Source organism: Xiphophorus hellerii, chromosome 8, assembly GCF_003331165.1.
Source record: "Xiphophorus hellerii strain 12219 chromosome 8, Xiphophorus_hellerii-4.1, whole genome shotgun sequence".
Classification (NCBI taxonomy): Eukaryota; Metazoa; Chordata; class Actinopteri; order Cyprinodontiformes; family Poeciliidae; genus Xiphophorus; species Xiphophorus hellerii.
The window spans coordinates 16,386,686-16,405,521 of NC_045679.1; the positions used below are offsets into that span (position 1 = coordinate 16,386,686).

The following is an 18,836-nucleotide window of genomic DNA, read 5'->3' on the forward strand; positions in this document are numbered from 1 at the left end:
TATTTTAGAAGGGTAATAAATATTATATTTCAATCTTCTTCCTCTCGTTAAGGGAATCCATGAATAGGCAAATATGCTTAATTAATAGTATTTCACTAAAACTGCCTAAGCTGGGTACCAGATCATGATATGCGTGCAAACTGGTTGAAACATCTCAAGATACATCTCTCAGAATCTATATGATGCATGTTTTATGATCATAGTGAAACATTCCCCTTTCATGACACGAATGTGAAAAGAGTCTCATCCATTATTCCTCACTGTCAAATAACAATGTGAAACACTTTTTTTTTCTTTTCATTTTTGTAGTGTAGCAAAAGAAAAAAAAAAGGCTCGCTGTTAGCAGCTTATAAGATCATTTATATTTCCTGGTTTAATCGGTGGCCAGAGGCTGTGCAAACACAGGTGCTGTGTATTTATCGGCCATGTGGAAAACGCTGTCCTAACACCCTGCTGAACTTCTCTGAATAATTAGCAGGGGCACAGTTGCAGGAAAGGGAAAAGAGCTGTAGTTACATGCTTGCAGGCAGCATCCAGACACGGTAACGCCGATGCTGCACGCCCACATCCCGCTGAGCAGCTATGAGAATGAGCAGAACAGAAGTGCTTGAAAAACACTTCTGTGTTTGGGAAGCAGAGTGGTTTCCCAGCTGATGTACAGTCATGCATCAGAGAACAAAGCTGAGATCCGCCTGCCGATTTATGTTAATTTATTGCCTCTCGCAAAGGTGTTCAGGAATTTGACTTTTCATAATATTTTTGCTATTATGAAACACAAAGAATTGCATAATTTGGTTATAAAACTACTGTATATCCCACAGTTTGAACATCTTACATCAAATGTGATGCTCACTGTCATCCAAAAATAAGAAAAAGTAAAGTCGTAAAAATTTGAAAAAAAGATTGTTGAAGTAAAAGTAATAAGAATCCTTTTGTGCTTTGTCCATGCAGTGGACAAAGCAAACATGTGGAAGAAAGCTGTCTATTGACCTTTGGCCTTTAAAAATCCACCCTACACATCTCTCTGAACACACCATCCCTACAGTGAAACATAGTGGAAGCAGCATCATGCTGTGGGTGTTGATTTTCTTTCAAAGGAGATGGATGGAACTACAAACAAGTCAATTTTGAAAGAAAACCTTTTAGACAGCGCAAAAGACTTGAGAAAGGACCAGAAGTTCACCTCTCACCAGTAAAACAGCTCCAGCCAGAGTTACAATGGAATGTTTTGGATCCATTTATGTCAAAGTCCAGACCAAAATAAAATCCAGAATTTGTGGCTAGACCTAAAAATTACTGTTAAAAGATGCTTGACATCTGCAAAAATCTGCTCCAGTTCAAACTCTGGGTGTGCAAAGCTAGTAAAGAAATTCCCCAAAGGACTTACAGCTGTGATTGAAGCAGAACATGGCTCTTCAAAGCACTGACTGAACATCACACATTTATTATTCGCACTACTCCTTCCAGTTCAAACGTTTGCACTTCTTTTTGTTGGTCTGTCACATAAAATCCAAATAAAACACATCAAAGTTTGTTGTGGTGACATGAAGAATGTGAAAAGTTTTAGGGGTATGAATGCATTTGTAAAGCATAATAGCTGCGTGTTTACACGATTGTGTGTGCAGAAATAAACATCAGTGTCAAATTATCTGATAACAGACTGCCAGTTCTCATATTTATTTTGAAACCATTATCACTTGTAACACATAGCAGAAAATCTGTCAGGAATGTAAATTCATTTGACAGAATCTACTTAGAAACAGATGCAGAGCATTTACAATACCAGTTAAAATATATTAAATAGAAACAAGCTTTAATTTATCCAATTAGGGATAATAAAGACAGTGTGAAAACAAATTAAAGTGGGTTATTTGCCATATTTCAGGCAAATGCTACTAAATTGAAAAGGCATTACATCATAAAGGTTGATATGAGAAGAAATAACTTGGGGAAAAAAAGTCCTCTGTTTGGAGTCAGTTTATTTTTGATTTGCTTCATGTTCCTCATGATCATATCGCAGTCCCTGCTGCATTTCACTGTGCAAGAAGTCAAAGATCCTTCTCTGCTTCTTAAAAAAGCAGTGGCATAAAAAGGAAAAGACAAATAAGGTGGTGGATTGGGTTTCTCTGTCAATAAAACCTGAACTTCTCTAAGCCCCGTGTTCGGCAGGTCCGCCAGTTCAATCTCTGATTGAGTGCAGAACCAAAAACAAGAGCTTTTTCCTTCAATTGCCAATACGGACTGGAGCTTTGACCTTACCCTCACCTCTATTATCTTCCTCGTCTTCACTCTCACTCTCATCTCTCAGCACTCTCTTGCTGTCACAGATGCCTATTGAATACGTGGAGAATCTTCTGCTCTCTTTTTTTGCCTTTTTCTAGTCCTCTTTATGTCTTTTTGCAAAGTAAACACTGAAGGAAAAATGAATATTTTTAGGCTAAGAAAGAGCAAGTATATATCACACTGCCTCTATAACATTCAAAGAAAATTCGAACAAATGACAACATTTCTATCTTTATGCACTACATTTGTTTTACAAGTAGTTCATCAAACCTCTGACACCACCGTGAGTTCAGGATGTATCATCATTTCTATCCCAACCATGCTTAGATCTCAAGGTTCTAGTATCGTGCCTATAATCAAAAGCTGTTCATGTGTGGCATATTTTCCTCACACAGAAACTGGTGTGAGGAATTGAACATGAGGAAATAATCCAACTAGTGATTAAAATATGTGTTGTTCCAATAATCTTGAAATGAGAAGGAAATCTTCCTGTAGACAGCAAAGACAGAAAGGCTGAGAGAACAGAATCTGTGAAATGCACCTTTCAGAAATGGTTCTACAGTATGAAAACATTTCAGCTCATCTTGTTTTGTCTTTCAAAAATCTTTGCCACTTGAATTGAGGTTTTGAACAATTCAAGGTTCCAGCATACTGTATATGTGAAGTGCTTCCTGAAAGGTATTAAGAAGACTTTTGTGTCCCTGACTTCATTTTAAAGTCCCTATGAGTCGCTGTTAATGCATTTGTTCATTCAACATTCTCATAGTTTACCTTCTTAAGGTGGAAGCAGGAGACTGATCCAGCTGGTGTCAGGCAAAACGTGGGATATAACTTGGGAAGCTCACTGGTGCAACACACAGGCACATGAGATAACCCACCAATTACAATCAAACTCTCTCTTAAACTCTATATAAAATCAGTAAGTCACTAAACATGGATGTTTTTAAAACATTAAAACTCTTAACTCTGCACAGAAAGGACTGCACAGACAAGATTTGAAGTGGAAATCTCCTCCTTCTGTCAGAGAATTGTCTTGATATAAGATGAACCAAAATGTGAACTCTTTACTATGCATGAGGAAAAAGCCAAGAAAATATGTCTTTGCTTTGCTTATGTGCTGCTTAAGGCCTACACCTTACTGTTCAAAAATCTGAGGTGCTTGAATCTCACCGACAAGCACATTCTCTTAGTCATAGCCTTGTTGGCTTAGCTGTTCCAGTCAGAGAAATGCAGTTTGGACTATGTCCTTATAAGGAGCGATGATGTGTTGATTTGCACATTTATTACTCATAGAAGAACTGAAAAAAAAAAAAAAAAACAAGCTAAGTGATTTCTCACCAAGATGTTGATGCAGATTCCTTGTTCTTGTAGTTCCTGAGAGATAAATCATCTAAACGGGGATCTCCCCATACTCTACTTTTCAGAAACAATCTTCGTAGTCGTTTTTCTTCCACTCGCGATAGTGCTCACGAGTCTCTTTACCTGCTGTGTTTGTCACTTCCTTTTAAATGGGACTCTCATTGTAACTATCAATAGGAAGTCACAATCAAGTGGGGAATAAGGTAAACGAGGTATACAGTAGACCATCTACTCATGGTTCAAAATTGTAAATTCACCTATTTGAGTATTTTTCAAAAATCCACATATTCTAGTGGATTTTCACTAGATTTCTTTCAAAGAAAATATTCAAAACATTGAAAAGAAAATGTAGTGTGGGAAGTTTAAATAACTAGGCGCAATGCTACAAGACCTGCTATTGTCTGGCGTTTGCAAAGCAGCTAATCCAGAAGCATGACTTATTTTTATTTGGGCTCATAAAAATGGAGATAAGAAAGACCACTGATATTAGTACTGTTTTAACAACTCTAGTTGCATGGAGAGTAGAGTACTTTGCCTAGTGTCGTCCACACATTGAAATTACGCACTAATGGTGGCATGAACAACATACATAAACAGCTAAAGTTTTACATAAACTGAGCTTCTTAATACAGAAAATAGTCGTGATATGAGCCATTAAAGCTAGGAGCGTAGTGACTGCAGTGTGCTCATGCCTATGTGAGCATAAGCTACACTTTTCACAAATCCTGCAGTTTGGAAAAATCTCTGGTCGCAAAAAGCCAGTCGGAAACAATTTCCCCTTAACGGTAAGTTATCTCTCTGCCATAAGTACAGCTGTAGCAAACCAACGATCCTAAGCTTGTGCAAAATGCTTATGCCAAGCAGCATGTACATGAGTGTGATCAACAGCGCTAACACCCTCCTTCTGCCTCTGATTGGTTGCTTCTGACCATTCTGTGTATTTCTGCAGATAGCAGTAGCAATAGTGACAGTTTAGAGAAATATGTTTAAAAAAACAACATATTTTTAGAAAAGTTACATACTGCAGCTTTAAGAGCACTGTCTTCTTTAAGCAACCAACTGCAGGCTAGCTACCTGAGCAGATATCCTGACTAATTAACCACCTAATAACAGCTAGTTATTGATGTGTAACACTCTGCCCAGTTAGTCGTAAAAAGCAGAAGCATAAAGAGTTTCTTCAATTTGATTGTGCTAAATATTTTTGGTTTCAATTTTTGGTGTTAATATTATGAAACTATTCTTTCTCATGACTATCATGCTTACTGTGAGAATGTCACGTCAGCCCAGCCCACCCGTGATTCTGCTGTTTGAGCTTTCATACGGCCACAATTCAACGTCAAGTGCAGCTAATGCGACTGATCTTACGTCTGATTGAGTTTGTGGTTAATACGGCATCCCAGCAGATGTGCTACTTCTAACAACATGAGAGCCTCATCCTAACAAAGAAGCCACTTTAGCCTATTGAGAGGGAGACTATATCAGCAGTTTTACATACTGTGGCACATGCAAAACACTTAATATGAAAGGTATCCCTTTCTCATCCATGTCTAATCTGTTTAGATGCTTGAGAAACTGCTCATAGCTAGGGGAAGACAAGATCCGTTAAAATAATTTCGTAGACAAGTTTATTATTTCTAAGTGATATTATGTAATTATAATTGCTTAGACTTCAAAGTTTGTTTCTTTTACCAATACCTGATATGTGTGGCTTACATTTAGTTCACTGTTCCTCATTCTAGCAGTGTCAAGACTCAAGCCACCTACTTGCAATTTTATCATATTGATGTGCGCCAGACTGTTTGCTGTTCCTTCAAATAAAGTAATCAACAAGCGCGACGCTGGGTTGGTTTTAATGTGAAAGAGACTACAGACAGACAGCACATTATCTGCACAATCTCGGCTTCAGATGTTTTGTTTGTGGTGTCAGATCAGACAGTTGCAAATGCAAAATAAAAAAAAACTAAAAAACAATTAAGCTCTGCATGAAATCGCATTGCATTTTGTTTGTGCAGCAAATATACCCAGTTGATGCTTGTTCTTTACTAGCCTCTTCTAATTTGTGTTTAATTTTTTTTCTTTAAGATAAAGAAAAACGAGATTGTCTGAAGCAAAGTCTGCGCAACTAACACTGAGAAGTCACCAATTAGAACAGCCAGTGGCAGAAATAAGACCACGCATCGACTCCCTCCCTCCCCATCATCAATTAACCCGATGAAATCAAATTAACCCACAAGGAGCCGTACTCCCCTATGGCATTTTGCAACACAAATCAAGAGCAACACACATTATCACACACAGGAGGCAGGAACAAAAGTGATGAAAAGCACAATGCGTGTGAAAAAGGAGGTTTCTGTGTGGTTGCTGTGGACGCCAAACAGATGCCTTCCCTCTACCTTCTGCCACCACCTTTAAACGTCCCCCACAAAAACAAGGGGCTGTCATTTGATCTGTGCTCTGCTGTAGCATCCAGCTCTGGGAGGTGAGCAAGCCAAGCGACCTAATTAGAGCGAGCGAGGGTCCCAGGGGCTGAGTGACGGATAGACCTGCCAATCACGCGGCAGAAAGCCCTTCGCCGAGCCACGACTTCTCTCACCTGACACAAAGAGAAGCAGGCGGCAGGAGGAACAGCGGCGGAGGAACCAATAGGATGCCACAGCCATTAGCAGAATAAAACCGACTGGAGCATCGGGGACAGTCAGGTGGTCTCTGTTTAAATTATTCACATGGTAATAAACAATTTTGTTGTAATTTTTGTTAAACTAGAAGCAACGAAGGGAAGAGAGATGCAGAGAAATAAATAAAAACCCAGAGACACAAAGAAGAAAAACAAGAAGAGAGGAAAAACAGTTACTAGGCAACATAAAACATCTGTACGAATTCAGTAAGCTCAAGTTTAGAGATTTCTGTCGCCAGGGTTACAGTAGAAAAATAACACGTTAAGTCCCTTACTGTACTCTAAAAATCTGTGTGTATGTGTAGGTGTGTGTGTGTGTGTGTGTGTGTTGGCTTTTCTAGGGCAGAACAAAAAGCTCAATTTGTTCTCCTGCAGCTGGAATTCATGAGCTCAAATTTACCAGATGATTATGGCTTCATACAGCAGGATTACTGACTGAGAGCAGTTAGAGAACTGCTTAACTTGTGTTTAAAAATTACTCTGGTAATTTTAGTTCAATAATTGTGCAATTAGCACTGCATGGTGGCTTCTGAATTGGCCACAAGAAGCAGCCAGTTTGATTGTTCTTGAAACTGGGCAAATGGAGCAGAAGCAGAATGAAAAATGTCTCATTTGGCTTCTAATTTCCTGCATTGATTTTTAATTTATTTATTTTTGCTGCACAAAAAAGACAGCAAAGCAAAAGTCAGCATTTAATTTTCGTTTCTTTGCTATCAAAATATCAGTGGAAAAACAGTAAATAACCCTCTGTAGGAGCATGCAGGACGTAGTCTGGGCCGGCCTGTCAACATCACCACAGGTCACACCTGAACAAGTTCCAACTTGCAACTCGCCCGACTGCTGTCTCAAATCTGTTGTTTACTTACTAACCGGGAGTGGCTGACAATCTGAGCTTTGACGCTAGAAGTCATCTGCCGAGCAATACAAATATGCAAGCAATCCCGCAACCTATGCGCCTCACAATATATTATTCCCAAGACAACTTTCTCTGCACCTGTCTGTGTAGATCACCCTAGAAAGCCCAAGTTCACTCAGTCACGCCTGTTCAGACACTTCCATAAAACCTGTCTGCATCTCTATTGTCCTGCACTGCCCATTCATCCTGTAAAGCAAGCCAGCACTGAAATAGAGCTGTACAAATTTTCATTAGCATCTGAAAAATCATGAGCGTCTGTCTTAATTCACAACGGGAGAGAGCGCCGTTCGGCAGAGCAGAGAGAATCAATGCAACACAAATGCTTGTGAATCAACCGTCTGTGCATAATGTGTTTGTTCTCATCAAGCACCCGTCCGATCGGTTGCGGATAATCTCTCAATGGAAGATCAACACGTGATAATTAGAATTTGCAACAGCGCGCCAGGCAACGTTAATGTTTTTTGTTTCTCTCCCCCTCTCGTTCCGCAGAGCTGACATCCTTTAACCTGAGAGCGCTCTAACTGCTGCTGAATCCCAGCCAGCCATGATATCGGCAAAGCTGTCTGGCTTGCAGAAAATATTTGCCCAGTTACAAGCGGGGCAGTATCTCCCTTTAAAGAAATTGTCCTTGTCGATATGCAGGCAGTCAGGTGAGGAGACTGAAAACAGGTCTTCTGCAGACAATTCCCTGAGTTACTCCTGTTTGATAGCGAAAAAAATACCCAGATTTGCACATTTTATGGTTTTAGAAAAGTGCCTTTGAAAACAACACTGGGCTTCAGGAATTAGGCTTCATTAGAAGGCAGTGTAGCAACACTTTGAGCAGGGCTAGCCTGACAACTTTGCTACCATTTAGACCCCTGCAGGTTTCAAGAGAGATTAAAGTTCTTCAATGTTGTTCACATATACAGGGGCTGTAAATGTTAAATATCAGAAACTAAATGGGACAAAATGACAGAAAAAAGTCTGACAGTGAAACGAGAGGAGACACCGTCAAGAAAAACATTTACAAATAAACTTTTTATTGATAAATTGACTTAAGGTAAAAATAAATTGATATTTATTTAATGTGCATATCTACAAAAGCATGCTTGAAGTTCTGGGAATTACTCACACATATTACAGTTTGATACTAGAAAATCAGTGAGATTTGATAATTGTTGCATACTATTAGCAATACAAGCCAATGCCAACGTATTTCTCAACATATTCTGAATTCAAATAATGTAGCAGCATGTTTACTAATGAATGTATGGACTAGCACTACAAGTTATGAAATGTAAGCTGTCAGTAATGTAAATAAAGACCTATCACTTCATTTTACACATGAGGCAGCCATATTGGAGTTAGAATTATAACCAGTACATTAAAAAATAACAATGATGCTGACAAATAATATAAAAACATAATTTATTCAACCCATAAAATGGAAAGCTTAACTTATATGACTTAAACCCCAACTTGTGATGGAATAAGTGAGATATTTAACAGAATACTTTATTTAGCATGAGTGATATTAGCGGTTAGTATGCATGTCTTGGCTAACGAGCTGACTTTCTCGCTATCGCAGGCATTTGATGGCACCACTTCCCGCCCATTCCTGCCAATCCTTGTTTCACACACAGCCTTCTTTCGCCCTGCACACATGCTGAAACACCAGCAGGCACTAAGAATAGAACACAGCTGGCACTGCAGGGCTTACATATTTCACACTCAAGCCACCATGCTCAAAAAAAAAAAGGAAAAAAAAAAAAAAACTCCAGCCCATCCTGTCCCAATTCCAGCTCCGGGACCAGCGGTGGTTTCCCTCCCGCCCCGCGTCTCCTCCTTCCCTCCCGCTCTCCCCACTCCGCCTTTGAACTGTTCTTCACCTCTGTGGCAGGGCTCTGACAAGCCTGCTGCTCAGATAAGATCCATGACTACGCTCCGGAGAATTTAGCAGAAAAGAGATGTGTTGTAAAAACAGAAGTGAGAAGATCCCGGCCTTCCTGTTTCCAGCTTACACTCCACCCTGTTTCTCTGACCCACGGCGAGGCTGACTCACAAATCATTTTCTTTACAGCAGCCCGAATGCCTGTTTTTCTCTCTCTGTCTTTCTCTGAGTTACAATGTTCAAACTGTCGGGTTGTTCTCCCATTGCGATGACAAGGAATTCCCACAGCAGTGACAGGGGCAGATTAGTAGGAGGTACCTCATATATACTCAAGGTGAAGCCAGCTCTATCTGTCTGAACTGCAAGCAAGCAAAGCCAAGAGCACAGGTTGGGCGTAGGGGGTGGATTGTTTAGTGCGAATCAACCAGATGGAGATGCTCCGCGGGGCATGCAGCAGAAGACAAAGATGCTGCCTTGGAAACCTGCACTTTTTGTTCCCTTGACGGTGGCATGGTCTCAATGTCACCTGTAATCCACACCGTCGTAACATTTACATTTCAATCCAATTAAATCAGAAAATGCCCATACCAGCAACTTGTTCTGAGTGCTTGTATTCAAAATATTATACTTATTTGTATACAATCATTACTATATAAATTGCATTAATGCCGCAGGTGAGAATGTATAAAAAGCCTTAAAATCACTAAGAGATAAACGATGACAAGCAGGATAATGAACTATTGATTTTCACTTCTGGATTTCACTAAATACAAACATTTATTTTCACTGAAGGGAAAAAAGACAGAAAATTCTTTGTACTTAAGTTGATAACATCACAATAGGCACAAGAATGGAGCTCAATCAGCTGGCATTACGAGACATAACACCAGTTAACACTTTTGAATGAGAATTGTAATTAAAAGATAAATAATGACAAGAAATCTAGGAGGAAAATCCAATATTTAGACTCAAGCACTGCACCATATTTTATTTGATTTTACCAGAGCAATGTGTGCATGGGAGCTTGTTTTTCAGGGGGTAGATGCCATATACCTTAAATAATGTGATACAACAAAATAACAAAAATTAAGAGAAAAACTGACCATGACATGTCATCAACTTCTCCACAGGTGACAATCTGTTTCCATAATCACAAGGCTCTTACTGTCAGCTTTAAAATGTTTATTTTACTGAATTAATACAAGCATCATTTACGACAAATGGATACCAAAATAAAGCTTTTTTTATGTATTGGTATAGTTTTGTTTGTTAAAATGGTTTGACTAGACCTTCACACATTTACTTGGTAAGGAAGTAAAATCCTGCAAAATTAACAAAATTCAGGAATAATTGAAATGATTTAAAGAATTCATCTACAGAGAAAATCCCTAAAATTTTCATGTTTATCTTTAAACTTAAGATTTTGTTTATTCTAAATAATTTTTTAACACAAAACACTTAACAGTTGCTTTTCAAGCACTGAGCAGAGGAAGGTGACTCCCCCTCTGCTCTGAGAGGTTGTCATCATTTCTGCATTCCTAATGTACCTGCAACTGCTTCTCAGCATGGTTTCTAATTAGACATGCAGATGGTGAAAAAAAAAACAAAGCAAAAAAAAATACCACAACAATTTCAAACAATGTATGGTCAGCAGACGAGCTGGGAGACGGACAGGTTTAAAGAAGATGGGTCCACCTGTTTCATCGCTCTCGCTGCAGGACTGTCTCTCAGTCTCGGGTGGCCCACACCCAAGAGCGAATGTATAAAATAAATGAGAATGATCTCATGGGAGGCTCTGGTGACATCATATTAGATGAACAAATTGACTCTCCTCTCCAGAACAAGAGGCTCCTTTTTTTCAGCTCTGTTCACCTTTTTTTTCTCCCCACCAATTTCACAGTTATTTTGCTGCGTGCAACCTGAATGTAACTGATGAACAACAAGCTAAAAAAGGGAAACCTTGAATCTTGATCAAACTGTGATTTATCAAAGTGGCTTTGTCTTGGAGATTAATTGGGCATGAGAAATAAGAGCTGCTTGAGTATTTCTTTTGCATGCAGCAAAAAAAAAAAAAAAAAAAAAAAAAGCCATCGTGTCGTGACATATACATAAATTTTCCTTACTTAGCACTGAGCACACAGTCCATTTTTCAAGACAGCAGTTGCCTAACTGATTATATTCAGCCTGAATATCTCTGGTTAAATATAGACTCTTTTTTAGACTAAGCAGTTTTACTCCTTATTGCACGATTTATAAATCAAACTGTAAATATGTAAAACACATATTTCCAAAGTAATGTGAGAATCCATTTCTCTAAAGTCTGTCATAACTTAGAGTAGTTCATTTTTGGCCTAATGTTTAGAGCCACAGGCAATTTCAAGATTGCTTCTTCTTGTCTAGTACAAATTAATGTTTTTTTAAAAATTTGTCTATAAGCCAATTTAACACAACTTTTAGCAAAACTATTTACTTTTATAGTCCCTAGCAACCTGTAAACATTGACGATAAGTGTCTTAATATTAACTTTATATTGTAAGCAGCTTGAGAATTATGTTTATCTTTAAATTTGATTGTGGGTCTAATTTCAAGTAGCGACATTTTAAATGGACCAGGTCATTTCTATAAAACACTTTAAAAACTTATGCTCTGAAATGGCTCTATAAAAATTAACCATCTATTTGTCCATTTATTTTTTATGTGTTTACGTTGATGTCTATTCTATCCTTTTTCTTTTAGCTTCATAAACTGTATTTTATGGAGAAGTATTCGTCAGTTTGTACCTTTTTTAAATTTCTTCTTTTACACCCAAGTTTTTCCAGGTACTGCAGGACATTTCATACTGGCCATGCATCAAATTGCAACCTATAAATAAAAGTTTCTAGGTTCTTCTTTTCCTGTAAGAAAATGTGGTTATTTGGCTTCCACAAATATCAACTGCTTTCTCTGGGTTTTCAGAGTTATTGTTGGTTGATTGTGGTTCTTATTTCACATTATTCCTAAAAAGGAGTCAAAATCAAATTAAATGGGCACGGGTGTAATATAAAGTCTAAATTTAAATTATATGTGAAGTCTGAGTAATATTATGATTATGTATCTCTACATTTCAAGAAAATAATTAACAGAGAAGAAAAATAAGCACATGCACCACATAGACTGTATTTTCAATTGGAAAAAAGAGAAAGCAACACATTTATTTTTTTAAATTACCACTTTCCTATTTAAAACGTTTTATCCATTTGTACTTAAGTGATCATACATGACTATTAAATGCTAAAATGCTATAACTGAGCCTGAAATAAACCTGACCAAGGTAAACACTGAGACATTTTACAGCTAAATACTAAACAGTCTCAAGGTGACACACATCCCCTTTAAATGTACTTTATACTTCTACACAATATCTAATTAAGAGAATGGCTTTCCAGTATTTACACCTGATATGTACTTTCAAAGATTTACTAAAATGATTTATTATTTCAGCTGGAGTGAAACAGGGCTCTACAAACCTATTCATATTTTTCAGTGTAAGAAAAAACCTTTGTTCTGGATTCAGCTCTCCAATATCGCAAGAGCACAAGCATAACTACATTTCTAATGTTTCCCAGGTTTGCATTAACTCCCAATAATTCATCAGCTCAGCAAACACTCTGTCCAAGCACTGCCTCTTTCTCATCCCTAAGCATCCCTGCACCCTCCACCACCATTAATAAGGAGCAAATGCAAACAGGATGTATTAAAAAGGCACCACTCCTGATTACCTGCTTCTCCTTACAAGCCATGGCCACTCACCTGCCATAAATCACCACACTGCAGCTATCTCCTCAAGCCTCATCTTTGAGCACTTTATTTCCTCGCCAGAGAGTAGCATCATCGTTATACAAGCGAAGATCGCTGTTGGGATACAGTTGGGCTAATGAGCACCTCCTAGTTGATCACATTAGACCTCTACATGAGGACACTTAATTACCAGCGTTGCACTCCACGCACCTCTGTTGAGAGGAGAGGAGAAGTCCCTTAATTAAGGTCTACCTCTGTTTGCACAAACCTGCATCGTCGGGATGCGGGGTTTATTCACAAGCCCAAATATGGGCGATAAAGGGAGTGGTATATGAGTGCGCGTGTGCAAAATGCAGCACGTGCTGCGTTGTGGTACATATGTTTGTGTGGGCACCGGGATTTTTCCCTCTCCTCGCTACTTGTGTTTGTGAATGCGTCTGTGTGTGTATAATATGATGGCTGTTTGAAGTTTGTCTCCTGAGTCTGCGTGGTTTACAGTGTGCTCAGTATAAACACACGCACACAGTGAGGCTTCCTGTGTTGTGTGGCCTTTAACTGTCTCCTCCTTGCCTTTCATAATCAGCCTGGAACTCAGTGTTAAAAGGAAACCTGCCCAGTCCACAGAAAGATGTTTGTTTTCTCTGCCTCTCTCTCTTTCTGTCTCTCTCTCTCTCTTTTTCTCTCCCTCATTGCAGTCTCCCTCTTTAATTTTCTCTCGTGCTCTGTCTCATTCTTTCACTCTCAGTTTCTTGCTCAAATAGGCTGAGGCTTGCAGTCAGGAAATGCACATCAGTCATAATACTTTCCTAAAATGAAAACAGATTCTGCTGCAGTCCTTCAGTCTCTCGTTGAAAAACCTTCCTCCACCCTATCCCCTCCTTCACTGCCACTTCAACTCACCAGCCCCGGCTCTTTTCTCCTACTTACAAGGGTCTAGTTTGCTTTCTGTCACAGATGGTTGATCACCAGCACACAAGACAGTTGTTCTGTGGGTTGTGTGATTGCAGACAATCCAGAGTATCTTACACAGGCCTTGACAGTAATCTGCTGTTGCCCCCATAAAGTCCCCTCAATATAGGCACTTATGCTTTCTAGTTAGCTGTTGTTTTGCTTTTTTCTTTACTGTTGTGGGGTGCAAATCGGTGTGAGGAACAAGGTTAATGCATGCTGGAATGCCGTTTAACAGCCTGTCAAGAATTTGCTACAAGACCTTTATCTAAGAGTGCAGCCATCATGACCTACAGGGAAAGGTTAGGAAGTTTCCCACCTTATCATTTGTGGAACCCTGACAGACAAAGCTAACATCGCATTAGCATATTTTCTGAGCCAGTGGGCCATCTAATGGATGGAACATGCTTACTGAGGATTAATATCATTTGATTTTTTTTTTTTTTTAGCTTTCAAAGCATTTAATGTTGATCTGATGGCTTAAGATCAGATCAACATCTTACGCCATCAGAAAGGCTGCATGCTGGTAATAATAAGATTCCAAGAAATTATCAAGAAAAAATGTGTTGTGTTTTGTTTTGTCCAAACTTCTATATTGTGCTATCTCAAACAATGTGCATATAAAAAAAATATTTTATGGCTTTTTCTTGTAACTTCAGTAGCATATTATTGCCTATTTTACTTCCACTTGTTGTAAAATGTGAAACTGCATTAAATTCAGCCATGGACTTTGTGTCTATGTGGATTTATAGATGCGCTTCACAGTGGAAGACAGGATGCTGTAGATCCCTACGGTAAAAACTTTACGTTTGGATCCAAGTCGGAAAAAGTGAGGGATCACATCTGTGGCTTATCATTTTTATTTTGTAGATAAAAAATATTACATTTTATTAGCATATTTTGTGAACAAGTAGGTCATCGAAAACAAGCAACATGTTTCTGTGCAGTATTTATTTTTAAATGATTAAAAGTATTGAATAAAATAAAAAGAAACAAAATATCCCGTTTATCATTTCAAAGCATTAGAGGATTTTATATCAGCTTTAAAAATAAATTTAAATGCTGCATGGTGCCAATAGCAAACTTCAGATAGATTTTAAGGTTAACAGTTGAGGTACTACACAATATTAATGTGTGTTTCTTGAACATGAACAAGCTAAAGACAATGTAGAAAGGTAAAAGTACAAAATTTAAATATTCCCCAGGTGAAAAAGATCTTAACCCAGATATCAGAGTCTATAATATTTAGTAATCTTGCTCTTGCTTGTCATTTACGCAACTTTAACTGACAAAGCTTGCGTGTGATTCCTGTATTTGAAAATCAAACATGTTCACTGACAGAAATTATAATTCTGTCGAAAACTAACACCAAATACAACATGAATGATCTAATGCTAAATATCGTCAAATCATTTTATGCTTTATGTAAATGTTATAAAAAATAAATATTTATAGTTTGCAAGCTGCCAACAAGAAGCTTCAGGGGGATTACGATAGAAATAGCTTAGCTGTATTAGAACAGCTTTCTCTAACAATGTGCCAGGAAAAAAAGTGCCATGTTTAAAGATTTCTCTGGTAAAAACAGAACTTCACTTATAGATCAGTCTGAATTAGAGATCAGAGTCTCAGTGAAGTACTGACTGATTTCGCTTTACAAGCCAAACACTCTTCATCCAAACCATCAGTATTGGTTCAGATCAAGAAGTGAGTCCATATTTTCTGATCAACACAATTGCAATAAAAACTGTTTTATTTATGCCGATTTGCCACAAATGGAAACAACTTTTTTTCTGTAGCGTATTTGCAGAAAAAAGAAAGAGTTCCTTATTTATAAAGACTGATGCCACCCACACCACCGACCCTTAAAGTGTCAACATCAAGATACATGTTTCGCTGCTGTGTCCGTTTCAAACCAGTACACACGGTGTGCTTTACAATTTTGTCCTGTCTTGGACTCCCCTCTAGGAACCCCGCCAGTTAGTAACCGCTGAGGCACTTGCCAGTCATAAATATTCTCAACAAGCCGGCTGATGGATGGTCTCTTTCACCCTCAGTTTGAAAAGGATGTTCATGATGGCCAATAAAGCTGCAGTGAGTGAATGAGAGCTTCTTTTTTTTTCCACAAAGGGAATAGCCTCCTTGTCACCGGATGAGACGGTGACAAGGACACAATCACAGTTTTCAGCTGTGTCAAGCTAGGAAAATTTAAGATGCACAATGCTGCATGTGCATCAGAATCAGTGCAGAGGAATTCATGCAAGAAGCTTCTGAATAGTTAATGATGGCACTTTAAAATTCCTCTCTCCCTGGTGTCAAATATGTATGTTTTTTGAACAAAAAGTTCTGCTCAAGCCCCAAAATTTCAAAAGAAAAAAAAAAAGTCTGTGTTTCTAATTAAAAACATTCTCTGGGATGTATTTAAATAGCTTTGGTGTCACATTTAGTGCAGTGTAACACAGTCTGCTGCCGGTTCGCAACCTGCACCATCACCTGAAAAGCCCTCAGGACCCCTATGTTGTTGTGGTTCTCGGCAGTCTGAGATCAGTCTCCTGCATGCCTTTACACTTGACTGCTTACTGTGGTAAGACAGTTAACTCTCTGATTGCAGGAGGAAAACTGTGAAAAACACGACGCTTTGTCGCCTGCAACCTCAAAACCAGTGAGTTCTGCAAAAAAAAAAAAAAAAAAAACATGACACTGCACGTATGGAGTCCAACAGAGTTTTTTTTTTTTGCAGCTTCCGTTTTACGCATGTTATTGTCAAAAATTTTGAACTCCTTTTTTTTTTGCTACTCTTCAATGCTCTTCATGTCCTGCTGAAGTAATTTCACACATGTTAACCTAATTTTTATTCTTTCTTTCAAAACAAATGAAAGAAACCTGAGATAATAAACAAAGGCTTCTTCCTTGAGAGTTACTTTCTTGGCACTGCAACAGAGTTCCAGGAAGATTTCCAGCAAAATGATTAAGTAAAAGTAGAGGATGCTAATAACAATAAAAATCTGGTGCTTTTTGTGTCAATATGTGCTTGGAACGCATTGGATCTGCAAATGCATGCAAAGAAACATCCAATGTAATTTGTTAGATTTTTTTTTTTAAATGAGTTTTTCTTTATAGGTTGCACAGAAATGATTAATCTAACAGGTTTAGTGGTAAAAATGTGATAGTTTGCATGTGTGTTAATGATTGCCCAATAACAACATCACCAATTGGTCCACCTTTGTACAGCAGGCAGACATATAAGCGTGCCTCCCACGGTCTCATGACCTGTCTATCATAGCTGGCCGAGCATGATTTATTGATACTGTACCAGAGAGAAGATGTTGGAGTGGCAGTCCTCAAGGCTTGCCCCGTTAGCCACCCAATTCGCCGTTGCAGTCATAATCGTCCGCCTTTGGGGTCGCGAGCGCAGGGCATGTCGAAATCCTTACATCGGTATCCAAACACCGATCAGGGGTGACAAATCGGTTCCCTTGTACGAGTCTTACAAGAGCCGCGGATAATAGACTCGGGATGGTCGGTATGAGAGAATGGGCGTATTCAAAACGAAGTGCACAATGCATCCATAAAGCCCGTGCGTATAAATCCAAGCGTGTGTTGAAAGAGCGGGCGAGCGAGAGAGAGGGAGATGATGTGGGGAGCGGGGGGGGGGGGGGAGAGAGAGATCACAACATTGTTACAATCCAGGTCAGGCGATTCCAAATGCGATCACTGTCATATAATAGATCCATTTCAATCCACGCACAGAGGAAGATCGGCTTGTCTCCAAATCAGTCTTTCCGCATGTAGTTTCATCATTAAATCGCCCCGATCCATGAGAAAACCACTCCTTTTCTCCTCCTTTCCCAGAAAACAGCCCAAATATGTAGAAATTCTACGCGTCAAAACTTTAAATAGAAACGCTGCCAGAAAAAAAAAAAAAAAAAAGATCAACTCAATAAAAAAAAAGGCGATTGCTATGCAGGATATCTGATTCCGTGTGCTCCACAAGATGATGCACCACTTGTGATAGTTTTTGAGAATTGCATGCGCTATTTATAGCCCTTCTTTCTCTTGCCACAACCGTTCCTCTCACAATGTAAGCCAGTCTGGCTCGCACAAACACGGCGCTGCGAGCAGGAATATTTAATCCCTCTGTTGCTTCTGAACCAAACGATCCGAGGATCCCGACAGCTTTATGAATATAAAAACATAAAGACAAAAAAGAAAAGAGAAAGAAAGAGATCCACCCCCCCACACACTTCTCCTTGTTCTGCGTTGCTCCTGGCGGACAAAGTCAAGCGGGTTCCCAGCAATAACACCCAAAAATCATGGGTTAAACCATTCAGGCAAGAAGAAAGAAAAAACTATTCTGACACTCCACCAACCAGGAAAACGAGAAGCAGGCGACTGCTGTAGACGGAGGTTTGAAAAAATCCTTCCTTCCTTTCAGTTTTATATCATTACGAAACGTCCTCTCAAAGCCACAAAAGCCCCAGCGTTGCAGAAAAAAAATGTCAGATAGGGCTTTTTTTTTTTTTTTTTTTTGTGCGCGCGCGTGTGTGTAAATGTGTACACTTCCAAGTCAAAAGTCACCCTCCTCGTCTGGCGCCGATTCTGACATAAAGATTATGCTGAAAGGCTGCAGATCGCTCCTTCACAAAGCGCGCATCATCCGTGTATTTTGTCGAGAAACCGTGCGAATGTTGATTTAAATCCTCCAACATGTGCATGATTTCCTCAACCGCAGCGGCTCCTTCCTCATTGTTTATCTGTCAGAGTGCGTTATTATACTGCTCGATGGGCGTGCGCGCAGTCTGAATGTGTCACCCTCTCTCTCTCTCTCTCTCTCTTTCTCTCTCTCTGTGAATGCGTGTGTGTGTGTGTGTAGGTTTTACGTGAGCGTTGAAGCTTTTCTTTTTTTTTTTTTCCGCGAACCATAGTCCAGCCTACAAGGCATTGTAATAATGTAATGGCGGTCGGAAGCGTGTACTACAGAGACTCGCCTTCCCATTTGGCCAAGTTTG

The 18,836-nt window shown here is 39.1% G+C and overlaps 1 protein-coding gene across 2 annotated transcripts in view; it reads right to left on the reverse strand.

Moving 5' to 3' along the window:
• LOC116724225 (mediator of RNA polymerase II transcription subunit 13-like) overlaps positions 1 to 18,626 on the reverse strand; it is a 94,745-nt gene extending 76,119 nt beyond the window's left edge. For both annotated transcript variants that reach the window (XM_032569725.1, XM_032569724.1), the window contains exon 1: positions 17,141 to 18,626. In XM_032569725.1, the coding sequence (XP_032425616.1) occupies positions 17,141 to 17,212 (72 nt within the window). In that variant the 5' untranslated portion in view covers positions 17,213 to 18,626. The remainder of the gene's footprint in view (positions 1 to 17,140) is intronic.
• Between the last annotated feature and the right edge of the window lie 210 nt (positions 18,627 to 18,836).